We start from the raw sequence: 27,825 nt of genomic DNA on the forward strand, positions 1-27,825 counted from the left end.
ATTAATAGGGTTTATGCACAGCATGTAGTCTCCTGTGATACTTCGGATGCTGAACCATATAAGATGATTCAGAGGAGATAGAACGCCCACATGTTCCTATCTGCTTGTTTGAGAGCAGTAAATTTAGTGAACTGTTTAATTGTCACAAGATGGTTTCTGAGACAGTATCTATTCTCTGCATTACCACCTTCAAGAAGTAATGGATTGTACAGTCTGCTGAAGAGCTTCATTCATCTTCCAGCTGAAGTGCTGCTCTTTCTGCTTGTCTTGGGGAAAGGGAAGCAAATGCAGCATTAGAATAAGCACCTGGCAGGCCAGATTGTCAAAGACAGTATCGATCATTCAGCTTTGGAACAACTGAAAGCGCAGAAGAGCAGAACCACTAGCAGATAATGAAAACACACAGGGGTTCTTACAGCCAAGTCTTAGCAATGCACTTGTTTTGTCAAAAAGCACGGGCTGCTTACATGAAAATGGGACTCCATACTATGCATATTCTGTATTACTAATGGGGAGGAGCTGGAGAAACAAAAAGCACAGCACTGTTTAACGTTAGGAGAGGAGTTTGGCAGGGCTGCATTATGTCAGTACACCTGTTCGGTATTCACTGTAAATGCCACTGCGCTCTGGCAGCCACAAGGCTGGAATTTAAATGGGAAAAAACAGATGATGTAGTCTCAGGTGTGCCGCTAATGTTTTGCTTTCAGCATTTTCAGGCCTCAGCTTTCATTAAGCGGCTTAGAGTAAGAATAACTGAAGGCTAAAGTCATTAGAAAATTTGCTTACAAGTCTCTCAACCTGTAAAATAATGATAGTTTGCAGCTTTAGGACACCTTGCACTGAGGTTCACTGGTAATAACTGATTAAGACTCTTACTACATGTTTGAAGTCAGTAGTCGTCAGTGGTGAGAATTTTAATGTTGCTGAGAAGTGAAAGGACTCCGAGGCTCACTAAACAACTTACCAAAGGTTGTGTCTGTAAACAACACACAGAAGTGGGATTTACAGGAAAAAACACTGGAATGGGAGATGACGCCTACTGCAAACAGGGAAATTGAGCACATGGGGTTTACTGTGCAGGGTGTTCAGGAGTCCTGCAGCTAAAAAAAGTCTTAGTAGCAGTCCATTTGTTTTGACAGGTAATTAAACAAACAAGGAGAAGGTATTGAGCATGCAAGTCAGGCTTGAATAAACACTGACTGGCTCCACTACTAGATTATAAACCTGGCATTATACATAATAGATGTGAGACTTCTGAAATACGCAGCTGTCATTAAATACCAAGACTTCTGCAGATGTTACGAGCTACTTCTGGAGGAAAGCAAAGGATTGACCTGAACTCTAAGCTAGACATAATGGTGTCAGTAACTGGAGAGTTTCTGGAGAAGGTTTCTGAAGTACAAGGAAGCTAAAATGGGGAAGAGCGGAGAGGCTAGTACAAGTAAACAGACTTTTTACAGCAACAGAGATGCATCTACAAATACTTGAAAGAAGTTGTTTAAGGTCCACACTAGCTACTAGTGTCTTTCCTATGAAACTGGGAGAAACAAAACGGAATATGCTCATCTAGCAGTCAGGAGTATAATAATCCTACAACTACTTTATACTACCTTATCATAAGGGTAAAGAGCTTTAAAAAAAATAAAAAATATAATACTACAGGTACTCTTACCTGTACAACGTACCACTTGTCCCTTTGCATGTTCTTAGGGGTCTTCAGGAAAGTCTTATATAAAATGGGTAATAGTTGTACTGTTAGGTGGATTGGTTTCAAGTTGAGATGAAATGCTTTAAATGCAAGCATTTACACACACACATATATATCAACCATGGAGTGACATAACGTAAATTGACAGTTAAAACCAGAAAACTTTAAAGATATTCACTTATCTTTCTCCTCCTTTCCCTACCAGCCAAGATGTGAGGTCAGAGTTCTGTGACTCTCCTACGGTAGCTTGTTACAGCTTTGCCGGGATAAAGGTGGCTGTATTTTCCTTTGAGTTTTGCTGATGTCAGGATTGAGTCTCTGATCTCTGGTTTTGGCAGATAACTAAAAAGCAGCACTTATTTCCAAATCTGTTTTAACGTATTCTCTTTGTAATGCAGAATTTTATAGTTGATTTTAAAAATTCACTTCACTCTAAATGCCATCTTAATGATGTTAGGAAGCCAAAGCCTTTTACACTAGAATACTGTTAAAAGTTTAATGTTCCTAATATAGAGATTCATGATTAGTCTTAAAAGCATGATTACGTGTTACTGAGTTTCACAGATGTATTTCTTTTATGTGTAACTCATTGCTATTGAAGTGTAAGTGAAACATCTGTGTTGTGCATTCAAACTGTATGTTGTGTGAAGTTGATATTTTAAAATAAAAACCCCCCAAACTGTTTGATTTTCATCCTTTGAAGTCTTTGAATACCTGCCTAACAGCGTTTTGCTCTCTTACCAGAGTTTTGAAGGTACCATTGTGTGGGAAAGCCAGGATCTTCAGGGTCTTGTTTCAAGAAACCTTGATAAAGTGATGGTGAATGATGGAGGGGGTGTTTTCAGAGTCATTACAGTGAGTGACCTCACCTTCCCTTCCACCATGTTTCTACTTTTCCTATAAGTCTTGGGTATTTAGCGTTTTGCTTTCCTATGTTTCTCTGTAAATTGTTAATTCAGTTGGGCTTCTCCTGTTGTCTCAGAGGAGAAGTTTACTTTGCCTGGGAAAAGCACAAGGGCATACAAAAAATGATGCTAGTAAGTGGCATTTTCTTTTATTTTGAAGGGAGTAAAGTTCACCTATTGTCTTTGTCAGGTGTGAAGCAGCATCAGTATATCAGAGATGGCAAAATGTGCATCAAAAATCCTGTGCTAAAATCCCAGTCAATGGGATTAAACCTGTTTTTCGCAGTTCGGCAGCATCTCTTTTCCTCAAAACGTTGCTTGCTTAAGCAGCATGCTGTCCTGTTGTAGTTTAGCCAGAATAACTTCATGTTTTGCTCTCAACTTTGAAACTATTTTTCTAAAAGTTTCCCTGGTACCACTAGTATTAGGTGAAACTTCAAAAAATGCCCCTGCCGTGGTTTAGCCTCAGACGGCAACAAAGAACCACGTGTCGCTCGCTCGTGCCTTCCAAACACAGGAAGAATCGTAAGAAAAGGCAAGACTCTTGGGTTGAGACAAAGGCAGTTTAATAGAACAGCAAAGGGAACAGGCAAACAACAACAACAACAACACGGATAGGGGAATATACAAACGCGATTACGGAACCGCCGCTCCCCCTCGCCGCTCGCCGGCCGGACCCGGGCCGCCCCAGCCCGCTTTTAAGCAGCAACTTCCTGCCCCCTCCCCCGGCAGCTCAGGGTGGGCGTGGCTCACATGGCATGGAATACCAGGAAAAGTTAACCCTATCCCCACCGGAACCAGGACAGCCCCAAAACTTTACAGTTAAAAATCTTAGTCTTTCATTATGCAGGTACCTAAACCAGAAGAGCTTTAAATTAATTTCTTTCTCAGTTGCCAGAAAACTTCACACCTTAGAATCGTAGGGAAAAACACATCCGTAATGAAAGATGAACTAATTTATTTCTTTCCATTAATCTGTCTCTAGCAGGCAGGGGAAGGGTCACTGCCACATGAACTCACAGAAGGTGTGGAGGGAATAGCAGGTGGTTTTATCTACACTATTCAAGGTAAGTCTGCAAAACGTAGCATCACATTTGATGTTATGATAAAACAGGAACTTTAAACTACATTTCTGAGGTAAAATTTGTGCTATCTCTATGAACTTCATCACCTTAAGTTGCCTTTTAGTAGAAACAATTAATTTCTTTTGTGTTTTTTTATGCCTAACGTCAATGTCTTGACGTGGTTTCTTTGCTTGCCCTTTGTCAGCTGCTCCAATTGATTTGCATCCCTTTGTCTTTTTATTAACAGAAATACCTTTTTTATCTAGACTGTCTTCTCTGCCCTTGTTTTTTGTTGCCCAAACCCAAGTTAAAAAATGTGCAATGAAATCGTCCCCTGATAACTTTCACTTTTTTTCCCCAGTCCTGCTACTGTTAGAAGTGCTGTGTCATGATATTTAATATTAACTACTGACAAACAGTGACCACTTGCCGTAGCCTGCTTTTCCACCCGTGTTGCTATTTTATACCTATTTCCATAGAGTGTTCAGGGACTCTGTAGGAACCCTTTCCAATGTCTAAGATTTCAGCCACACAGCACTAGAGTTGATGTATTCTTACCAGTCAATCATAGCCAACATAAGTAGTGACTTTCAGAGTGTTACTCCTGGGTTTTTTGCAGCTTGGCCTGGCAGATATAATTGGGTAGTCCTGTTGTCTTGTTATCTGTGTAGGAGCCTAAACTTGGGAGCGCTGAAACCCTTCCATCCTGTTTATCAAAAAGTTCTTCAGTCCACAAACTATCTCCTTACCAAGAAGTTCAGTATTCTTGTAATGTTTTTTTAGCTTTTACTTGGAGTCAGTTATGTGATGTGGGTCAGCAGGGACCACCTATGCTACCTCAAAGCAATGCCAGTTTGATTATATTTAGCATAGGAAGTTTTTTGTTTCTTTTGGGGTTTATTTTTTTTTTTTATGCTTAGGAGTAGCCTTTTTACTCTACCAGTAAGTGTCATAGTAAAGTCCCAGACAGCTCTTTATATTAAGGAATCTTAAAAAGTTGAATCCTTTTATTACTGACAAGTAAGAGAATACTTTTTTTACTGTAATCTTTTTGTATCAGACCTTATGCAAAAATGTATTTCTTTGTTGTCCTGCAACTTTTAACATTTTATAGAAATTTTAAATTAATTGTAGGGATTTTCATAGCCCCATTGAGTTGAACACTTCTTCAGATTAATTTTGTCAGTATGTTGTGTATGACCCAAGAGAAACATGTGAAATAGCGTGTAGGTACGCATCTTTGTTTAATGATGGATGCTGTTTCTTTCAGAAGGTGATGCTCTTTTAAAAAGCCTCCATACTCGCCCAGAAAGGTTTACAAGTCACATAAAAAATCTTGAAAAAGAAGATGCTTTGTTGAAGGAAGAAAGCAGTACCTATGATGATATTGTTTTTGTAGATGTTATTGACACTTACAGAAATGTCCCAGCCAAACTGCTGAACTTCTACCGATGGTAAGTTGAAAAGAAAGTATTTTCTCTTAGGAATGTTGTTTCTAGTGCAAGGTGATCCAGCATGTTACAATATCTGACAGGTTCCATGAAACACATAGCTTATGTGATTTACTTCATTAAGTTGTATTTCGCTCTCACAATTCTGGGGGCACGTACCGAGTACAATAACAGGGATCTATATTTCTTGAATGCTGACCCTTGGTGCCTCAAATAAGCACGAGCTGGCAAGACAGGCTTCTGCTCCAAGAGTCCATGCGTGGAAATTTTCATATCTCCTTGTAATTTCATTTAATTTGCTTCTGACTGAAGCAGCTTTAGTCTTTTAAAGGATGGGTTTTGGCCAGCTTGTACACTTAGTCAGTGGCCACAAACTGAAAAACTTTTGTCCTGTCACTGGGCACCACTGAAAAGTGCCTGTCTGTGTCTCTTTACACCCTCCCTTCAGGTATTCATATACATTGATGAGCTCCCCCCGAGCCTTCTCTTCCTCAGGCTCAACAGTCCCAGCTCTCTCAGCCTCTTGTCATAGGAAAGATCCTCCAGTCCCTTCATCGTCTTGGTGGCCCTTTGCTGGACTCTCCATCCAGTATGTCCCCATCTCCCTTGTACTGAGGAGCCTAAGACTGTGCACTGTGCTCCAGATGTGACCTCACCAGTGCCAAATAGAGGGGAAGGATAGGAAGCTTGTGTTCAGGGAGGACAGAAGGTTGACAGGAAGAATTCTCATAGTGCATTGCATTGTCTGTGGTGAATCTAGTAAGTTATTACCTCTAATTTGCAATTCTTTCCATTACGCTGAGACAACTGTTACAGTTAATTGATGTTGCTGTGGACTAAGAAATACAATTGACAGTTCTAGCTGCTTGCTAGATTATGCACTTATTTGATAAATTTCATGATTATGAATGTAACTGAAAAATTGAATCACGCTTTCAGTTCTAAAAAGGGAGTTTAAATGTCAAGACTTAGATCTTTGTGATCATTTCTAAGAGGTTAGCAAATTTTTCAAGATTTAGTAATGAAAGGCTTAAGGAAAATGCCTTTCTTATTAAGAGAAAAAATGATGTTTGCTAATCAAGCCAGGAATAATCCCTAGAAACTTAAGCTGCTTTGGTTATTTTACAAGTGACAGATATTCAACTATTTCAGACAGTTAAAGATTACTTTTTTCATATCTGAAGGGCGCTTTATGGAGGAAGAGTAAGCTACCAGGCTGTTTCCACAGATGTTTTTTTATGGCCTTCTACAGTTGTATTGCCCTTGCACTGACTGTCTCATCCTGAAGAGTATGCTACTGACATGTAGCCACTGGTTTTTAACAGCTGTGCTGCCATCATCATCAGGGATTCATATCCTTCTGAGGTCAATACTGTTTAAGATGGTTTCCTTAGTAAATCCACCATCTGTCCTGGAGAAAAAAACCTTTGTTTTCTTCAGCTTATACACAAATCCACATTGTAAGATCATCATAGGATGCAGCTGCATCTCCTTTCTGTAGGACAAGCAGCCAGCCTTGGTCAATAGGAAAAACATTTAAAAGTCAAGGGTAGGAAAGACATTCCTTCCATTTTCCTTCCCCCTCTGCTTCCCAAAAAACCCCTTGCAGTGTTCTATTGCATAACTGTAGTTTGTGGGCTGCAGCTCAGCATCTCATCACTTTTCTTTTTGGCCACAGGACAGTTGAATCAACAAGTTTTGATTTGTTGCTGAAGACAGACGATGACTGTTACATTGATTTGGAGGCTGTTTTTAACAGGATAACGCAGAAAAAATTGGACAGGCCAAACATTTGGTGGGGAAAGTGAGTTGTTTTGGGTTTTTTTTTTTTTGATTTGTCTTTAATGGGTACTGTGTCTTTAGTGAATGGTTTACTGCTTTAAGTCTGTTTTCATGTGGGTTCCCCTTTTCTGCCTATGGAAACTGGTTATAAAAAGCAGGACTTTTGTATGTGTAGAACTTTGAATCTCAATATATAGAGATTATCCATTACAATACATTTCCAGAGTGTGCCTTTACAATAAGTTGAACTTGCTAAACATCTTGCCTAGTTGTAAAATGTGTTGTATATGTCTTTGTTGTGGTACTTCCGTAAATAAGAGTTAGACAAAATGAAATCTTTTCTGTATGTCTGTGGAGAACTTTATGTAGGGGTGACATCTTCAAGTGTAAATTCTCTAACAGTCACAGTCTTCACGTAAGGCAAGTGTGAGGTATTCTGTTTATACAGAAGTATACAATGCCTAGCAGAGCAGGTGCCCCTCAGTCTGGAGGGCGTTGCACCCTTACAGCCGTGACTCACCAGAGTGGAGATACTGAGTCCAAAGTGAATTCAGGTATCAGATGTGACTTGTATCTACTTGGTGCTTTAAATTGTCAACTTTATCTGTGAATGTGTGGAGTCTGATAACAGATCTGCCACTCAACTGTAATTCCTCCCTTACGGGGCTGTTGTCTGAGGTGACAATTCTTAGTAGCTCACTAAAGCTTTTAGCTGCTTCTGCTCATGACTGAAACCATTTGCAAAAAGGGGGAGAACCTGCTGCATTGGCATAGTTATGCCACTTAGCAGCGAGTACGTGAAGTACCTGTGAGAGGAGTGTAACACCAGCCTTGTCCTGAAGAGGAAAAGCAGGGCGTTTTTCACTGCCTTGACACACCAGTTTAACAGGGTGCGTAGTGCTGCATGGTGTGGCAGCGTGTTAAAGCTAGCTGTGCCACGCTGCCTGGGGATGGGAGTCAGCGCCGAGAGATTCTGCAGAGCGAGAACCGCTGCCTTTCTGCAGGCCTCTAGTAGTAAGTACGATCTTCCTTAGAGAAGATGACTGCCAGGAAGTTGTTGGGTTTTTTTTTGTAATTCACTGGTGGCAGCCTTTGAATATCTGCTTTGCTGAGTTTCATTTGGAAAACAGCTTAGAGAAGGTAGATAAAAAAACCCAGTACTTCGCCTTGCTTCCTGGTTTTTAAGCAGCCACCAGTTTTATCAGGAGAAGGGGTTGTGTAACATCACTGTAACTGCACACCTGCTGGAGGCACTGACTTTGCATCATGTTGATTAACCGAAGGGGGTTGGACACAGATGTGCCTGTTACGGAACACAGGTAAGGACACTTGCGCTTACCTGGATCAAAACCCAGCAGCAGGTGCAGACATGCTGAAGACTGTCAGTGTTGCATTTGTTTCTGTTCTGAGAACTTTCTCTTATTGCCCAAGATTGAGATCAAACAATAGTTACGCTTTCAGCTGTTGTGTTCAATTAGAATCGTGCCCTAGAGAAGTAAGGCTAGGAACTATAATTAGGATCACCTTCTACTTCTTCCTCAATATTGTTTATTATCAGTGTTACTTCAGTTAGCAGTGTTCATAGGTTTCCCTGAGGGTTTTGTATAAACATCTCACATCTAACATGGTCTTCAGTTTCAGACTAAATTGGGCAGTTGATCGAACTGGGAAGTGGCAAGAGCTGGAGTACCCAAGTCCTGCGTATCCAGCCTTTGCTTGTGGGTCTGGCTACGTCATCTCCAAAGACATTGTTCAGTGGCTGGCAAGCAACTCTGAAAGATTAAAGACGTACCAGGTAGTAAAACGTTGGTTCAGTTTTTCCATCTTAAACTGGTCTGGGGCACAGCACGTGTACTGGATGAGTTGGAAAGAACATTGCTCAAGTGTTGGTGTTGGGTTCTCCTGGTTAATGTTTTTTTGCAGTGCTTTTGGTCGCTACACTTAGTGTCTCTTCTAGGTCCAAAGCAGAACTGTTTTGGACTGAGAACCTCTGGAACTGTAATCTTGGTTTTTGTACTCTCTTCTTTAAGAACAATGTATTACCATAGGAAAGCTGGGAGGATTAATTTAACACCTCTAAAATTGTCAGACATAGTTTTTTGTAGTTACCACTTTTTACTTCTGGTACATGATGCAACTTATTCTAGTTCAAATTCATGCTTCATGCTTTCCTGCTGCTAATACCCGTATTTTTTTTTTTTTTTAATGTGTTGTCTCAGGGTGAAGATGTGAGTATGGGCATCTGGATGGCAGCTGTAGGACCCAAGCGATATCAAGTAAGTCTGAAGAAATTCTCTGATCTTATGGAAAGAGAACATGCCTGTTGCTCCAAGTAGCATAAAAGAGGGGAAATGTTTTTTCTTTAGAAAAAGAATAAATTGAAACAGCCATTGGATTAAAATCCAGAAAAAACTTGTTAAGATGTATTTAAAAGAAAATATACAAACCCCCCACAAACCAACCCCCCCATCCCAGCAGCCCTCATCCCCACCCCGAAGTTCTCTCAATAGGTCAAGCAGATCAGAGAGGGACATATACCTCTAATTGGTGACCTTTGTGTGGAGAGTTTGTTGCCAGAAAAAATGAAAACCTGATTCTTGGAAGTAAAAATTGTTTGATGACTAAAGTCTTTGTGAGAAAAACTATTGAAATGGTTCTCTATCTAAACAGGATAGTCTCTGGTTGTGTGAGAAGACGTGTGAGAGTGGCATGCTGTCTTCCCCCCAGTATTCTCCACAGGAACTGAGAGAGCTCTGGAGATTAAAGGAGCTGTGTGGAGACCCTTGTAGATGTGAGGAAAGATGATGGACTTGCCTTGGAAAACAGGGTAGCATATAATGATCACAGGAAAGTGTACAGTTGGATTCATTCTTGGAACAATAAGGAATGTTAAGGTATCTTTTAATGTTGGGTTTCAACTAAAGTATAACAATATTTGCACATCCCTTTTGATAATTACAAGTGGACTGATACTATTCATTTTCTATAGTATGGATGTTGATCTGACAAAAACCAAAATGTTTAAGATAAAAAATTTCCTTTTTATATAAAATCAAAGACCTACTTGTAATTAATAAATGCACATAAGAATGCCAACTAGCCTGTCTTTTGTAAATTAAAGTACTACTGATTAACTCAGTATAGAGCCGTACCAGGATCCAGTGGAGAGCTGTGCTCAGCACCAGGGCATCTGGTAAGTGTCGCTGCAGCAGGTTCTGAGCCGTCCGAGGGGTTGCCCTCATCTGCGCAGGGGCTGGGACAGCTTGGGGTTGGGATTTTATGTTTAGTTTGTTTATACCATTGTCATTTTAGATAAAAACAGTATCAAAGTTTGCTTATACCAAATCTTGAAGTACTGCAAACTTGGCCTGATTAAGAGGGATTTCTGATAGTTCGATGTGTTATTAGATATGAATCTGAAGGTACACAAGTGAAAGTAAAATAAGATTGAGGAACAGCACGCTAAAGAACGTAAAACAAAAAGCAATGCCTTGCAGTATGCTGAGAACTTATTTATACTGTGGTATGTTAACGCTGTAGGGTAGAATAAAGGTATGTCAGATTTTGACCTTGCATAGTCTAAGGCTGTGTAGAGACTTCTACCTTTACTGCTGTTTTACTTTGGTTTGCTTTAAGGTCTTTGGAAGTAGGCGAAAACAAAAAGAGCAAGTAGCCTCTTTCAGTGCAGCACTAATTTTGTCCTGTTATACGCAAAGAGATCACAACTAAATCATGTACTCAGTGCAGTAAAACAAATTCTCACCACTGCAGTGGGAAGGTAGTATGAAATCTCGGCAAAAGGCTTACCTTCAGTTTTATTAAATGAAGCATTTAAGCACTATTTGGTATCTCTCAAGTAAGACAATTCAGCCAAAAGCAAACGCTTTCATGGAGACTGACGATTAAGCGTAGGAGCTGAAAGTATTGTTGTGTAGCCCTCTGGTGCCCCGTATGAAATTCACATTCTCCCATACGTGCGTTCAGGCACTGTCCGTACTGTCTGTGGGCAGCCTGTAACTCTTCTGCAGTTCCAGGGTTGGCTTTTCCTTCAGTCTATCAAGAGAGTCCCTTCTTACCACCGTACTAACACACAGTCTCCATTTTCTATTGAGTAAAACTGCAAAGGCTTTAAGTCGTTGTCTAGTTCAACTTCTTTTCCTTCCAGCTAGAATAAGAAAGGAAAAAAAACTGATCAGACTTAAACTGAAATCTGTTCATGTAAACCAAATACAGATCAGGCAGCTGCAGTCGGGGAGGATCTGCCATATTAGAGAAATGCAATTAGGTCCTAAATTACAGCATGAAGACTGCCCTCCTTGAGTGAAATCAATTTCATTAGGTAGTATTTTAGAACAAGCTATTGACCTCTAGCAGTATGCAGTATTTTATTGTTGAATTACCCATTTTTAACTCACTTTGGAACTTTCGTAGGACAGTTTCAGTTCTGAACCAGGAATTTTAAGTAGGCGATACAGCAATCCTTTGACCCTCTGAATAGTCATAGACTCTGTCAAGGGGAGAGAAAGAAAAGTTATTAGAAAAATGCTGCTACTACTGAGCTGTAGCGGAGTACTAGTGTTTCCACTATACTTGCTTAGAGCAACAGTGAAAGGCTGTATTGCTGCTTCAGTTCTAACACTGCAATAATGTCTTTTGTACCTGAAACCATAACTGCTAATAGCAAATTGAAAATGGTTTAATCTCTGGTGGATAGGACAGGATATGCTACTAGGGTTTAAGCGCTTTGATCCCACATACCAAATTAAAGTGTTACGGCTTCATAATTTACCCTTCTTGAGTTTGTATTTACTATGTGCTAAACTAAGTGACCTTTGGGACACATACCAGTCAGGTTCTGACTACTTGCATCTGGCGACTGTCCCTTGAAGTTTTCATTACCAGAAATTGGCTTTCCCGGCACAAATAAATGAATGTTAGGGTGGAACTAGTTAACATAATACCGTTTCTAAGAATGGCACTAGTCCCAACCAAACTGCCAGCAGAGTTGTCGAGTGGTTTATATTATGAAGTCAGTTACACGAAGAGATATTTTTTGTAATGGATCTTGAATGAGTAAATGTAGTTTGTTCCAGGGGTGATACCGGTGTTTGCAATAGATATACTCGATATTTTGGTTGAACTTTCACTTCTTTTGAAGCTTTATCTAAAGGCACAGCAATAGTGAGTTATTCCTGTAATACCACACATTGTACTTAGACAAATATTTTTCTATCAAACATTTTTGTAAAAGCTGTATCTATCTGATTTTATGCAACTTGTGATAATAAATGTGATTTTTATTTTAGAATAAAGCTTGAGTAAGTCTTTTCTCTTAGAATCCATTCTGACACATCCTTCCAAAACATCAGTTTGATTTAGAACAAAGCCTATTAATTCTGGTTTCACTACAGGCACTAAAACTTCAAAAGACTAATTTGATACAGGTCAGAATTAGATTTCTAACTTAACGTATTAGACACTAGACCTCAATATCTAGAACTGCAGATATTGATGAGCTCTTGAGTAGTTGGCTCTTACAACTTCACGTTCTTGTTATTTGGGTAACACATCCACTAGATTTCATACCAGTTAATTAGCCTTTGATTGCCTCAGACACATTAAGCTTGAAACCAGCAGCAGAGACACAGCATAAGACAAGCATCAACTTTTAATCTTCAAGCTGGACTGAAAGTAAGTATGAAGATCAGAAAAATAATGATGACTTCAAACAATTTCTACCTTTGTCATTTCTTTATATGACAGTCTTCAGGGGAGAATCTTCAGGAGCTGACAAAGCCAGAGGCAACTGCTGTTCTTTAATACAGTTATTTGAAAAGGAGCTACAAATCAACTGCTTAAACACAAGCCAAGACTTCTTACCTGGTAGCTTTTTCTCTACGGGCTTCTGTTCAGGGTTCTCGGGACATTTAATTGTCAAAGCTTAAGGAAGAAGGGGGAGGCATTAGTGAATGAAGGTTAAACCCTGTCCTGCCAGGAGCACAGAGTCTTGCTAGTCTGTTTCTGTTACAGGTTGTTTCCCCTCGCTCAGCCTGATCTTCTACAAAAGTTAGGATAATAGCCTGTATCTGAGCAGTTAAGATAGCATTTAGTCCTCCTCTGCAAAATTAAAGGTAATTTTATTAAAATAATCAAGTTTTTATTCATCTTTGGTAAATTAGGGGAAATATTTTAAAAGTGACTCCCTAATTCTTAACACCTTTGTTTGGTCAAAAGGAGTATTTACTTAAAAACACTTAATTTCTAGTTAACTTTTTAAAATAACCTACAGTAGAATGGAAACTGCTTACTCAGTTTAAAGCAGGTTTTTGACCCTCAATGGCTCAAAAGCACATTTTAAGGAAGTTATTAGCCTAATTCTTTTACAGAGGTTACAAGACTCATCTTAAAAAAGGTTTCTATTACATCTAGCCAACTAGATTTTGTTCTATTTAGTCTTCCACCTAAATGCATTACAATGTAATGCCTTAAAATACTCTTTTGCTCTTAGAGTAAGAAAAGGTTCAGTTCTTCTGTCAACTGGGAAACAAATCAACTGTAAGGCTGCACTGTAACCTACTTTAAATATGTAGACAGGCCCAAATACCAAAGCTACCCATATTTGTGACTGTCCTAAAGTTAAGCAGCTACTAAAAAAAATAAATAAATCTGAAAACAGTGCAGCTATTATGGTTAAAATCTCAAATGTCTTCTGTAGAGAAGCCATTCACAGTGTCAGAATGGAGTACTGATTACCTCTATTCTCCATTAAGTCTTTATGAAGAAAATCATTCTGCGTGGGTTGAGGGGGGAAGGAGATAAGAGTATGCAGAAGCAGGTATCTGGTCAAACTCATTGCTACACACAGGTCAGAGACACAGAATTACAAGCTGGAACTCTGTGATGTCTCAAAGGCTTTTGAACCTTCTGTTCTCCATAAACACGCAGGAAACACTATGCTCATAAAACATTTTAAATGCAGAAGGAAAAATTTTGACCATTTCTGGCCCCTTACTCAGAAGCTGATTTTTCAGAGTCAAAGGCTGTCGTCCCTTCAGTTCTCCTTCTTCAGGTGCACCATATTCTGTGTGAAGGAATGGGCATGTAGCTGTGAACCCTTCAAAGACTAAAACCCAGCGGTAGCCCTGAGCGCACTGTGGTGTTGGATGAGGCCCAAGCCTGCTGCCTCAGTTCCCTGGGCAGCTAGGCCACTGAGCATAGAAGGCGGTAGGCTCCTGCAACCCTAAGTGCTGCAGACGTGAGCCTCGATCAACTGCTAGAGCACTTTGGAGGGTGCGCAGGCACCCCACCCAGGGATGGGGTGGAGTAGGTGACAGGCACATGGAGGCGCTGCTCAACGTTCCCCCTTTAAAAAAGCCCCCGTTGGAGAAGCTGCTGCCTGCTCACCAGTAGGGTTATGGGGCAGATGCCCCTGGGGGTCATCCCTGAGGCAATGAGCCCAAGCTCCTGAAGCAGCGGTGCCTGGAAGGGCGCAGTACTATGCAGATGCCCTGCAGAAGGAAAAGCCGTTTGCTCTGCCAACGCGTGGGCTCTCCTAAGGCAGGAGAAGCACATGGAAAAAGCATCAAGGGGAAGGGGAAACTGAAGAGAGACTGAACCAGTGCTACCACAATGCCAGAAGTGGGGAAATGCTAATTTTACCATATGTGTACTTACTAAGACAAAGCGATGGGTATCTGGGATGGGCAGCAAGAAATTCTTCACTTGGTTTGTTCTTCTCTGGGTTCCAATTCCCACCAGCTGCTAACCAGTCATTTCCAAATATTTTTCGATAATCAAGCTCTGCTCCTTTTCTTTCAGCAGGAAGGATCTGTACTGACACAGAAATGGCACATAATATAATTACACAACTTTCCAGAGAAGAAAATCTAATTAACGACACTGCCTCCTTGCTTTTACTTCAGTATGTTTTAATGCTACCAAGAATCTTACAAACCCTATGTCCAAGTACTGACTAATCCATATATTTAGTACATTATAAAGCTATTAAGAATCTTGCAACCCCTACTTCCAGGTACTGACTGATCCATAAATGAATATCTAAGCAAAGACATTACTGTATATGATGACGTGAGGATGTTTTTTTTGTAGCTATGGAACACGTGCTGCTTCTGCTCTCTTTTACGATAAACATTTGCTGAAAGTTTGATTTGGTTTAGATAATGCTATTTTCCTATTACAGAAGGTTAATGCCTGCATTACTGTCACTGAAACAGATACAACTATGCTGCCTTTTCTTTATTTTTGGCCAGAGTATGGTTTTCATTAACGGTCCTGCAACTTCAACACGTCTCAGGCACTTGGAAAAAAACCACCATTGCTCCATCTTGCCCTAGTCCCTGGTGAGCTCGCAGCCTTCACAAACAGGGCAGGATCTTGTCGCCCTACTGAGTACCCCAGTGACCGGGTGATACAATAGTCGGCACTTTATTTTTCCTACACCCAAACTAACACGAATCTTAAAAGAAACTGAAAACAATTCCTCAGGCAACGATTTAAGCGTTTTCCCCAGATTCATGCAATTTGTTGAAATATCACGTACCTCAGACTTGTTCAAAACCTCCAGTTGACTTATCTTGGCAATAATTAGCTGTCTCAGGGTCTCTGGGTTCTTCTCTGTGTCCATGAAAGGGTTGTTGTGACACTGCAGTGACCGCAAACTTGGCAGTTTATCAAGCTCATTGATAGATGACCACTGAAATGGAAGGGAACAGTCTTTAGAGGAAACATAAAACTTACTTCATTTCAGAACAATACACAGTAAGATTGACTTTTCCTGTACAGTGACCATGACTGAAACTATTCTTTTGGACGGCAGAACCAAGTGCTTTCATCCTGTTCATCTAGCTAAGGAAAAAAAAATGCATTACATTTAAGTAAATTAAAAAAACCCCAACAAACAAATGAGGAACTACTCAGCATTTTAGATCATTAGAATTCTGCGAGAGGAATGAGGTAGCAGAGGGATATGACTAGCTACTGTAAACATGTTTAAGTGAGGCACTAAGAAATGTTTTTAAATTATGCCTCTGTGTTGATCAAAGTATTCAATAGTTGCCTCAGGATCTTACACGTACAATCAAAGAAGTTTCAAAAAAGCGAAGTGCAAGTTACTCTTAAACAAAGATACATGTATTTACAAAATGTGGAACTACCACAGTCAAACCTACCTGGGATATTTTATTGTCATTTATTGCAAGGCTTTTTAGTGAAGGAAACATTTTAGTCTTGCATCCTAGGAAAAAGAGTACATTTACAAGACAAGAGTGAAAACTTTAAACAAACAGAATTATAAAGCTATAAATACATTACTTCTTTTACATACCAAATCCAGCATCAGGAAAGTGTATAGAAGATATTCCAGTGTTTCTAAGTATTAGCTGTTCTAATCTGAAATTTAATCGATATGATGATTACTGTACATGGCATGCAAAGTTTTTTGTAAAGAAATATTGTCCCAAAGCTACTTCAATTTTTTTTTAAACAAAGATCTAGCGAACTTTTGACATGATGTATAATCACTGACAAATGAACAGCAACTTCACAGACAGTACCCAGACTTCAGCAGAGTGTTCAAGGAATAAGCTTTTCAGAGAATGAGTGCAATAATTTCAAGTTTTCAGAATGGCTCCTGGATTTAAATGGTGTGATTTTCCAAATTATTTTTTTAAATAGCTTGTGGCTATTTAAAATCATGGCTGCTATTTTGGTGTAGAGTGCAAGATAATAATTTGACAAATTAGCAAAACTATTGTATTAGTCCCACAGTTTTCCAGTCGCTGTAATTGAAGAGCTTAAGGAACACACACCTCCTTTCCCTGGATGGTGACGCCAAAGCAAGGCGTCACAGCTCAGGCCTGTAACTACCATAAAGACGTTGCTATTGAGAGTGCAGTAAACCAGACGAATCTGTGTTAATCAAGCCATTAATCAAGTGCAGATGAGAGAGACATGGAAGAATCATCACCACCCTTTTTTACCTCCCTCCAACCCCTCTTTGTTTTGCTCTCTTTACAAAGGACAAGTAAGCAGGTGGCACGGGTGTGTAAAGTGCTCATGGCAAGCGTCCATCACCAGCAATCTTTAGTGTGTCAGCCTCAGGAGTAACACCTTCCGACAAACTGCCCCCAACAGCTCTCTGCAGGCTCCAGCGATCCCGAGCTGGCTGTGCAGCTACTGAGGAACCTGCATTACACTGTCATGGTCAGAAAACTGTTCCTAAGAAACCACTTCCATAGCTCCTTTGCTTTGCCACTCCACACAAACTACAGTCCTGTCACCTCGGATAAAACCCTGTGCATACTAATATATAAAGAACTTAGTAATGTGATAAATCACTTTCGTTTCATAACTATATAATGAAAACCTAGTAACATACAGCTTAAGAATGTGTTACTATACAACAAAAATAAGATTATACTGAAATAGCTCAATTAAATAATTCAGTTTCTCTCCTGAAGAGGGCAAAATGCCTCTATTTCAAGATACCACAAATCTTCCATGCAACATCCAATACCATCATATTTCAGTCAACAAAGACTAGGGAGATGAATATCCCGGACAAAGAATTCCCATCAAATTTGTTTAACGGCTACCTGGGGAGATGTGCTATCAGATGCAGCTGATTTCCATCCAGTAACTGGTTGTCTGAAAGGTCTAACAGCTTCAGGGTCTGCAGGACATTATCAGGCCTGCCACATTGGGAAGAAACAAACACAAACACAGAACATTTAAAGTTATTTGTTAATGCAAACACTAATTTTCTAAGTATAAAACTGCATGCAAATAATTGTGTACATTTATAAATGTTGTGAAGTACATCACGTGAAGTTTGCATCATTTATTTTACAATTATGGCATGGTGATGTAAACATTACAGGAACGTAACTTTATCTGCTATATAACTTTGCAGTGCATCAGTCACACGCGACTGACTTATGTTACTCCTCTTACCTTTCCAAAACTGTAATATTATTAGAAGTAAGGTACAATTCTTCAAGTGCTGGCCATCCTGGAGCACAAAGAAGAACCTAAGGGCAAAACTTCATTTAATATAACAAAAGTTGGGATAAACTATTCCAGAAATTATACTTTATGCAGATTTCCTTAGAACGTGTTTAGAACAAGCCATAGCTCCCAAAAACAGAGAAACAAGTATTACGGATTGCCTGGCCCTCCCTTTCTTCCAGCTGGCTCTTTCCTGTGTCTGGATCTACCAGCACAGATGACATCAGAGGGGAACTGAGGTCCAGGCTTGAGGCTGGGAGCTGCCAGACCTCAGACTGGGTGACCTGGAAACTGAGTTTATTTTATTCAATAAGGTTGGGAGTGATCAGATTTTCCCTACAATGAGGTAAGGAAATGGCAGGATATACTCGACTGCTGAAGTTCTAGAACTACTGCACATGTCATCAGGTCTGACAGACTTTTTAAATGTCTTAATTTATCAGAGCTTGAAGACTTCTTTGTCATGGGACTGTGCCAGCACATGAAACCACTAAAAACTTAGAATTGCATTAAGTCAGCACATATCCTGAAGTTTTCAAGTACTCTAAAGAAAAGAAATTAATTCAAAAAGGCTACAAATCAAACAAAGATCCATTTGTTCTAAATCTTATGTCCTGAAATTACATTAAAAAATATTCTTTTACTTTATAAAGATTTATTTTTTGCAAACACCTATAGCAGATAACTTTTAAAAATAGACGCTTATTACAAAGCGATAGAAATTGCTGGCATAAACCCCAGTTTTGCAATTGTGACAGCGTCAAAAACTTTGCAGTTCTAGCAGATAGAGTTCCATAAGCACTGGAACTGACTGGTTTTCTACAGCTTTGTGCCTGTGAGTCGCAATTTATTTTTTTTGCTGAGGTTTTTCTTGTGTGTATTCTCCAGAGTTAAATTAAGCGTGAGCTCATCCTGCTACTCCTTCCTTGGTTACGAAACTTAGAGGGCCTCTTTCCTCCACCTACATTCCTATTTTCTTGGAACTTGTAGGTAATACGTTATTTTTAAGGCCCCACCTCTTTTCAAAACGTGTCTGAAATTGGTTAGTGGATTCAAAGTTTTTGAGATGCAAGAGCACAGACATATGCACGCACAGCGTAATGGCCCAAAAGCTTGTTCTTACAGGAGGTTATAAAGGTTACAAAACAGTAAAGTTCAGAGATCTGCACAATCAAATTCAATTTGTTATGTATACAGCTAACTGATTCTCCTATAAATATCCACTCTCCTAGACACCAAAAAGCCTCCTTTCATCAACTATTCTTCATTCTCTCTGTTACAGCTGTATGAAGTTATACAGCTGGATGTATACATAACTGTTTCATTATATATACAATAGGAAATATTAACACTGAGATCTCTTCAAGTAGCGGCATATGATTTGGGGCTCAACTGCTTCACACCCAAAAATATAAAACATCACCCTGCTGCCATATCCGGAACACAGGGAAACATACAAACTCAGATGTAACAACTTTTCCTGCTCCAGAGCACCAGTGGGAAACACCAATATTTTCTCTCTTTAATTTGTATACTGTTTCCCTATGTCAACAAGAAAGACCAAAATAGTTTATCTATTAGCGATGAGGAAGCATGAAAAGAAGGCTGCAGAGTCAAGAGAAATTAGGTGCACCTTCACTACAGAGAACCTTTGGGGGATTCCTCCACAAAAGCCCTGCGTTGTGATGGATGGAAGAAAAAAACCTGCACAAAACTGAAGCATGAGATGCCTTTGCAACAGACTGACCAAATGACTGGAAAATTGCCAAACCAAATGCCAGTCACAGAACAATTATAAGAAACTCAAATTGCCGAATTTTTAACTATCACTTAAACCAGCTTCCATACAGACACAAAAATTCACAGATCTGACACCGAATTAACACTAAGGAAAGGCCGGGGGCTTGTTGGGGATAGCTGGTGGGGAGGCTGGGAGGAATAGCCAGTGGAGTAGCCACTGCTGATCAAAAGAGAAAAATGTAAGTCCAAGACCTATTGCAAAAGAAATAAAGACAACAAGAAACAACTGTCACCATCTAAGTCCCTGACGTTCCTCTGTTTTCAGTCTCTTTGTCCCAGGAAGCAAATAATATACATGGGAAAGGCACAAAGAAGCTTAACAAGAATCATCAAAGCTATGAAACAGAGAATAGCTGTTCTCAGTTACTTGCATATAAAATACTGGGAATTATTAAATGAAATTATCAGGCAGCAAGATCAAAACCAAAAAGGGTATCTTTTCATACAGCACATAAGTAAACTGATGTTAAAAGATGATGATATAAAATTTTTCACATGGGTTCTTAATACAGTTAGATAAATCATGAAACAAAAAATCCACGAAGATTAATTAAATGCAGATATGTAGTCTCCAGCTCAGGAAGCCCCAGAATTCCAGATTACTCTATACCATATGCTCTTACCATATGCCTGCCTTTTGCCTAGAATTTTTCCTAACTACCTGCTACTTGCCAGCGTCAGAAACATGACCCTGCACCTCTGTTCTAACCCAGATTTTTCTTTCACCCTGTACAATAGTAGATTATTTTATGAATATAAGATCTTAGTTTGAAAACAGAATGACAAATATAATATTATGATCTAAATGCTGAATAAGAAAAAATGTTTTTGGAGCCATAAATGTGAATTCATTACTCTCAAATGCATGAATTCCATTTCTAAGTCAATGGCTTCTAACTGTAAGATATTTTACAGGACATGTTTCCCCCTTGAAGATTTTATGTTATATTTTGAATATTAATTGACAATTATACAGTAATAAGCTCTTTTACTGATATATTAATAGAAATCTCAGATGTATTTAGATATATGCATATACTATACTAAGGAAAGAACTTCTATTATACTCCAGCTGCTTCATCTTCACTTGATAATTTACAGATGTAGATGAAGTTAAATGTTTCTTATTAGACTCCTGGGCCAATGGAACTTCCTGCATTAGTTACTAAATAATTAACACAGTTACACCACAGCACCTTTTCTAAGGATAATTACATTTCAGTAGAATAATATAATGCATAAATGTTTATTGTGCTTTACTTGCCTCAAAAACCTAACAATATAAATAAAAACAAAACCAGGAAAGGCTATTACCTCTGCCCACGTTATCTCAGTTTGATTAAGTGCCAGAATCCTCAATTTTGAAAATGCACCGGATACAGAAGTTGATGTAGACGGAAATTTCATTTTGTTTTCACTGTGTAAAAAGAATAATTATTAGCATAATGAAAAATTGCATTTATTTAAGTCACTAATTTGAAATTATGTATTAAAGACAAAACCAATTTGCACAAAAAAATTTAAAAAGTCACTGCCAAGGTATCACATATTTTAAAATATTATAAAATATCCTTCTAGTTATGTTCAAACGTACTCTTTCTGAATTTACTTTCCTATTTCATTAATGCGTATTTATTCATCCGTGGCTTCCTTCCTCCCTTTTATTCCCCTAAGTTTTGAATATGAAAAGAATGATTTTCGTTAATATTAAATGAAACAAAGTCAGATTTTGGGCTTAAACTCCTTAGTGTTGATTGGAAATAAAGAAAGAGCCTACATGACTATCCAGACCCCACTAAAGCAAAAGGATGTAAATTCCACTCTCAATAGCAAAATATCACTATAAAATAGTTAAAAGATTCTCAAATCTGCAGTCTTCAAATTAGTTTTCATTACTCACCCCCAAACAAAAGTGTTTATTTCTCTCCTAAGGTATGATCAACCTGCATATTATGATAAAAATTTCTCAGTGTAGTTTCACTTACATACTTAGGGGTTAAATTTCCCCATTTAAACCAGCTCTTCGAAAGCTGCTGGATGGCTAATCACTTTCATTCCTCTTCCAAGTTTCCTTGCACAAAAAATTCAGTAACAGACTTAGCTGCTAATGCCTTTCTTTTTTAAAGTAAACAGAAGGTCAAAACAATAAAAAATGAATTCAGACTATTTCAGTTTGTAGTCATAAGTGTCAGATTCCAACATCAATCCCATTTTGCTTTCCAATTTTATCACAAATAACTTCTGAAAACCCTTCAGTCTAGACTACACTTCTCAACAACGAAAAACTGAAAAAAAATATTCTAGGTCAATTAAAATAAATTCTCTGTGTTTTCATGCATTCTGATAATAAATCATGACAACATATGCTCTAGACAAAGTTAGATTTACAAATAGCACCCAGGTTGCAAACGGCTGTTCAGTGCTAAATATTGAAGAAAATGGAACACCTACAACTATTTAAAAAATGCATTTTTGTCACGTTAACTATAAGAACAAATACAAAAACTGGGGTCACTTTGTTACTAAATTAACTTGGTATTTATTTCAATTTAGCTTACATCACTTTCAATTGTTGTAGCTATATTGTGTGTACTGTACAACGAAGGCTTTGGAAGCTGCTAATCTCAGCACAGATGTCCAAGACTTTAAAAAACAAACAAACAAAAAAAAAAGCTGTATTTTGGGTTTCTACCTTCAGTCCTATTGCCCTGCTGCTATCTTCAATGACTAGTATGACTTCCAAAACAGCTGAACAAATCTGCTTAAACAGACAGCAGTCAAGGTGTTAACCTTGACAATAAAATAAACTTCCTAAAGTTGCAGCTATAACATTAACTTCTCAAAATTAGTGGTTTAGGCTGCTACCTATTTACGACCTTTAATCCATGGTGTTAGTTCACGCCAGAAAATTATTCTGACATGTGCCAGCTACAGTGTATAGCTGTGTACTAGAAATGTTCTTTATTTCGAAATTATTTTGTGAATTATTTCTTGTTTTGATGGAATTGCAGCTTTACGTAACAATGTCCTCCCTCCTTTTCCAATGTCATCACTGTACAAGAGATTTTCCCCTAGATTTGTCACCACGATCCACAATTCTTATCAGCATCATTTCAGGACAGGAATAGAACAGGTCTTGGGATATTTAAGGTTTGATTAAAGAATTATGGATGTTTCAGTTTGGTGTCAAGACGCTGTTGGTAAAGCATAATTCTTAAACAAAAGCGGGCTCCTACATAAAGACTTGCTTGGGCAGTCAGAATATATCAAGAATAACGAAAACCAGAGATAAAGTCTTAAGACACTTGGAATGACTTCAAAAGAAAATGAAAATATATTTACTCTACAGTTTTTCTACGTAGAAAAAAATTTCTAAGCTCATGTGAAAAACCCAAACAGGTTTGCAAACCCAGAAGGCAAACAGATAGCTACTGCTAAACCTAACTAAAAAACGCTAAGCAAGATTTTTAAGTGATAAGGACCTGTTACTAGTGCTTTCACAGACAGGCTGCAAACTCCTGCAGCAAAGCCACCTCAAGGTCTTGGCTTCTTCTGAGGGGCCCATCTGGCAGCAGAGTCCCCACGCCCTGCAGTGCCACGCAGACCCTACGCACAAGTATCCAGCGTGTCTGACCTGCTACACACGGACACAGCAAATTGGGCTACGTCTGCTGTGAAGCTGGTGTCCTTGCTGCAAACCAGACTCACGGCACGCACGCAATGTGAATGCGCACACACGTCAAGCCAGTTCTGCCTTGAGGCAAACTAAGCTTTAAAATCAAGAGAATTAATTGTCTTAGACGTCACAGAAGTGTTTAAGGGCATCTTATGATGCTGCAAACCTAAGTTTCTATACTCCCTGCAAAGCTAAGTTTCTATACTCCCTGTTTCCTTATTTCTATAAAAGTACTCTTGAGAAATTTTTTTTTACCTTCAATCTAACTGCTTAAAAAAAGTCTACAGCACCCTATAAAAATCTATAACGCATTTTAATCCAGTCTCCCTAGCCAACAAGCCAATTTGCATAAAAATTATGAGATCTGTTATTTAGAAACTTTGACAAATGCTTAAATTCCTGTAAATGTTTAATGGCTGAAATTTGTATTCTATTTTTCATGCAACTGTGATTTTTCTAATTTTACAAAACTCTTGTCAACATCCATCTGTCCCAAGCACTTCTCCAGACTTAAGTTTTACATAGATGCTAAACTCCAAGGGTTCTAGTCTTTCCTTGACATCAGATGTCTGAAAAATACAGCACGCACACAAGTTGTTTAAGGACAAGATTTAAATAAAAAAAAAAGTATTTAAAAACTTATCTCCCATTAAAATGAGTATTGAGGCAACCAGTTACCTTTAGAAAGCTGACCCATATCTAAAAGAGCCTCTTCTTTTTTGTCCCTACCCCAAAGGAACAGAAACCCAAATATGAATATTTATACCTGATATTAAGTGTTTCCAGATTTTGAACTTGAGAAGCAATAGCTGTTACTGTCTCCCAAGATGATATCAGATTTTTTGACAGATTTATATGCCTGATATCTGAATTTTCACATTAAGAAAAATAAACTTATCTCAAATCTGAACTTCTGTTTTCAGAAATTAGAATTAGAGTTTGCCTTTGAATCAAATAAAGAGAAATAGATTACACTTTTTTGGGCTAAGATATGCTACTGCTCAGTTACAGCAAATTTTATTTTGATCTGTAGTATAGAAATAGCTTATAGTTTTATAAAAGAGCTTAACTTTACAAATCCTAAACTGAATTAATTTCTGTATAGACAGGAACTCTTATCTGTCCATATAAATTAACAAATACCATCTGCTTTGTATTTCCGTAACATCACTACAACATGCAATATATTGAATACGTTATTTATTATACATTGGAAACCTCTGGTGCCTACAGAACGTCAATTGTATTTTTATGGTGTTATCTATTCTAGAGTCAAATTTCAAAAAAAAACCACCACCATTGCTGGAGCCTTCTGAAATTGCAGTCACAGTAGCAACCTATGACAATATTTCTAATTTTATTCACAGTTTGCATTCCCTATCAAAAACTGCAGGCATCTACTTTTTAACTGTGTAAACATTGCATTAAGCTTCTAAATATAAACTGCAGGTTTAAACATTTTTTTAATAAAAGGATACAAATATAATTCACTGAAGTGAACACTTGGAATGCTAAAATATGTACTTTACTTGTGGTATCATGCAATATAGCAAAAAAGGATACTAGCACATGTTCTGCTGATTTCCTCTTTCTGACCGGCATGGCTCACTGCACACTCACGCACGGAGATATCCACCAGTTGGTTCAGCTGGCTAAATGAGAAAGAACATTCTGTTAAGTAATCTTCAAACAGAAATAGGTACATTACATAAATACCTGGTTGTTACAACTAAATATCCTTTTCATACATATCGTCCCCTTTAGAAATAGCAATGTGCAGACTGCTACATTGCAGTGTCTTTCTTACTCAAACCCAGACATTTCTCCTCTATTTTTTGTCTTTACATTGCTACTACAAAATAGGTCTGGTTGAACCACAACTCCCACCCCCCAAAAAAAACCCAACCAACCTTCAAACAGACAAAATATAGCTATGCAAACTGGAATTTAATTAGAGATTGCAAGTTAAACAGATCTCTTGTAATACTTTTTGCAAGGGATTCTAAGTCATTTGGTCATTCTTTGTATCAATTATCAAAAAAGATAAAGAGTATTTTTGACTGCTTAGTATGCTCTGGGAGACAAAGGGAGAATAGCTGTGGAACATCATCTCAGAAGGAGACTGCCACCTGCTGAGCTGATACCTCCCTACTGCTGGAGGTCATTAAAACTCGAATCTATTACACATCATTAAGTTTCTTTCTTTCTTTCTTACCCTTCCAGGTAAACGAACATGACAAACTGACTGAAAGACTTCTTCACTAGCAGTACAGTGACGTTCTGCCTTCCCTCTCTTAGTTACAAAGTCAATACTGATATGAGTAAACAAAGATGAAATAATACAGTACAATACTAAGAAAATATTAAAATACATCTATTTTAAAAGGATCATGCCTGTGTATAATGACTGTCAATATCACGATAATTTATCTCACTCGTTCCTCCCCAAGTATCATCACCTCCTACTTTATGAAATCGAAATGAAGACTGTGAGCACTCAAACATGACATAATCTCAGTTCCTATCTGTAAAACAGGTAAACTACAAAACCACAATAGGGAGATTTCTTGTCTCTTTCACTATAGTGCAGTTTGGCTTATTTTTAGAGATATGACAATATTATATGCAAAGCAGCTACCTTCCTTTCCTTACAGTTGAACTACTACTTGACTAATTAATCACTAAGAGTGTTTCTTAGATTTTCATATATTACACTTGCCTTTGTTGTTCTGCAATAGAATCCATGCCAACAAATTCCACAGTCTTCTTTCCAAATACTAATGTATTCTCTGTCCCATGTTGAACATCTCGCTCATCATTCAATGCGTACCGATCCTTTACTGCAGTAAGAAAATCTACTCCAAAATTTGCCTTGTTTGGCCGGATAAATGATCCTCCCTTAGGATGCCTAGAACAGAGCAGTCAGGAAAAGGTGAAATATGAAAAGTTGACTTATGACTAGTCTCAAATGTACCAATTATTACTTTTTTAAAATACTGGGAACCAAAGCAGACAAGGCAATTCTACGGGTTCATTTTAGACATCACTGTTCCCACTCAGTGAGACCAGGTAAGACTTGCAAAGTATCTTTGATAGTACTTGACCCAACAAGTTCACATTGTAAGATGCTACGAGGACTGAAGCACCACATCTCTAAGTGTACTTACACATCAAAATTACTATGTCAGTGCAATTATTAGAAATAACTGTTCTTCTGTTTTCAAACTCATTAGGAACTCAGTTTTTGCAGAAAATAAAGTTTCTACCTATTGATAGACACAAAGTTAAATAAATCATACAACAAATGTGTCCGGAGTCTTTCCACAGCCTAAAGCCTGTAAGAATACTCAGAACAGTCATTGCCTAATTATATTTGACTAGAATAATTCACTTGTAATTTTAAGAGAATGCAGCCCTGTCCTTCCATCCACAAAATGACACAAGATGCAAACTGTACCACTTGGAACTCTTACACAAAATCAAACTTTTAAAAATTCTGATACTAACTCGGTAACAATTTTGAAACTGGAACATTCAACAGACTTATCCAGCTAATGTATGTTCTACATAGTATTATGAAGTTTCTTAGTTTTTCTTGAGCACTGAAAAAACTTTATTGCATGACAATTTCTTGCCGTGCAATTGCTTTGACAACTTCTATCAAAGTTAGCAAGTAAACACAGTATCTAGGAAGAAGTGGCAGAGGTAAGTTGTGGGAATGGTCTCACAGAGCAGATGGAGGATCTGATAGGAGGATGAGCCAGAAAACAGCAGGAAGAAAATTGGTAGTTATGATTACCTAGCTGCCTTCCAGCTGAGAAGAGTACAGACTTTGGTTGGGAAGTACCCAGGAGGAAGAAATCACTTATGTAAATAAAACTCCTCTTTTCAAAAGAGCATGTAAACATCAAATGGCTAATTAGCAAACTGTAACACAAACCACTAATGCTACAGAGTTCAAAATTCTCTCAGAAAAATGGTAACTAGAGACCCTGAATCCTATGGACCTATTACAAGTAGATGGAATAGCTTGGGTACTATATATTCATATTTTTATTAAAAAAAATCAGTACTGGAAATTGCCTGTGCCAGTTTCATTCATTAACATTTCTAATACTTATTTAAGTACTCTCACATACTAAAGAAGGATCTGGGTAGAAACTAGGTATTATTTGCTTTAAAAATATTTTCAGTCTAGTTTTGCAGTAACTAAGTTTAGAGCACAATGATTACAAAACAAGCAGAAAGGCATCCTCTTAGAGAATGTAAATCTAGCGTGTACTTTCATGTTCAATAAGCATTTTCAATTATCTACATTTTTAATACAGTAACCTTCTCTTAAGTCTTTTCTTCCATTCCTTTGAAGTTCTTCATAGCTTGCAAACATTTGGCTAGGTGAAATGTTAAACTTCCT

At 38.2% G+C, this 27,825-nt stretch overlaps 2 protein-coding genes across 17 annotated transcripts in view; one reads left to right on the top strand and one right to left on the bottom strand.

Moving 5' to 3' along the window:
- B3GALNT2 (beta-1,3-N-acetylgalactosaminyltransferase 2) overlaps positions 1-12,222 on the top strand; it is a 28,631-nt gene extending 16,409 nt beyond the window's left edge. Inside the window, exons 6-12 of one of the 4 annotated variants that reach the window (XM_054196080.1) lie at positions 2,453-2,563; positions 3,599-3,680; positions 4,951-5,131; positions 6,807-6,932; positions 8,546-8,705; positions 9,130-9,186; positions 9,581-12,222. In XM_054196080.1, coding sequence (XP_054052055.1) covers positions 2,453-2,563; positions 3,599-3,680; positions 4,951-5,131; positions 6,807-6,932; positions 8,546-8,705; positions 9,130-9,186; positions 9,581-9,715 — 852 coding nt within the window. In that variant the 3' untranslated portion in view covers positions 9,716-12,222. Of the gene's footprint in view, positions 1-2,452; positions 2,564-3,598; positions 3,681-4,947; positions 5,132-6,806; positions 6,933-8,545; positions 8,706-9,129; positions 9,187-9,580 lie in introns of all 4 variants that reach the window. The other 3 variants (XM_054196081.1, XM_054196078.1, XM_054196079.1) reach the window with 3 other exon arrangements.
- The window catches only part of TBCE (tubulin folding cofactor E), a 53,153-nt gene continuing 36,034 nt past the window's right edge, over positions 10,707-27,825 (bottom strand). For 10 of the 13 annotated variants that reach the window (XM_054196072.1, XM_054196071.1, XM_054196063.1 and 7 more), the window contains exons 4-17: positions 26,131-26,319; positions 24,975-25,063; positions 24,178-24,277; positions 21,050-21,152; positions 17,882-17,958; positions 17,524-17,619; positions 16,254-16,318; positions 16,099-16,163; positions 15,471-15,623; positions 14,585-14,738; positions 13,923-13,991; positions 12,791-12,850; positions 11,326-11,417; positions 10,707-11,075 (exon numbers count right to left, since the gene is read on the bottom strand). In XM_054196072.1, coding sequence (XP_054052047.1) covers positions 10,983-11,075; positions 11,326-11,417; positions 12,791-12,850; positions 13,923-13,991; positions 14,585-14,738; positions 15,471-15,623; positions 16,099-16,163; positions 16,254-16,318; positions 17,524-17,619; positions 17,882-17,958; positions 21,050-21,152; positions 24,178-24,277; positions 24,975-25,063; positions 26,131-26,319 — 1,405 coding nt within the window. In that variant the 3' untranslated portion in view covers positions 10,707-10,982. Of the gene's footprint in view, positions 11,076-11,325; positions 11,418-12,790; positions 12,851-13,922; positions 13,992-14,584; positions 14,739-15,470; positions 15,624-16,098; positions 16,164-16,253; positions 16,319-17,523; positions 17,620-17,881; positions 17,959-21,049; positions 21,153-24,177; positions 24,278-24,974; positions 25,064-26,126; positions 26,320-27,825 lie in introns of all 13 variants that reach the window. The other 3 variants (XM_054196065.1, XM_054196076.1, XM_054196077.1) reach the window with 3 other exon arrangements.

Source organism: Rissa tridactyla, chromosome 3 (genome assembly GCF_028500815.1).
Source record: "Rissa tridactyla isolate bRisTri1 chromosome 3, bRisTri1.patW.cur.20221130, whole genome shotgun sequence".
In the NCBI taxonomy this organism is placed as follows: domain Eukaryota; kingdom Metazoa; phylum Chordata; class Aves; order Charadriiformes; family Laridae; genus Rissa; species Rissa tridactyla.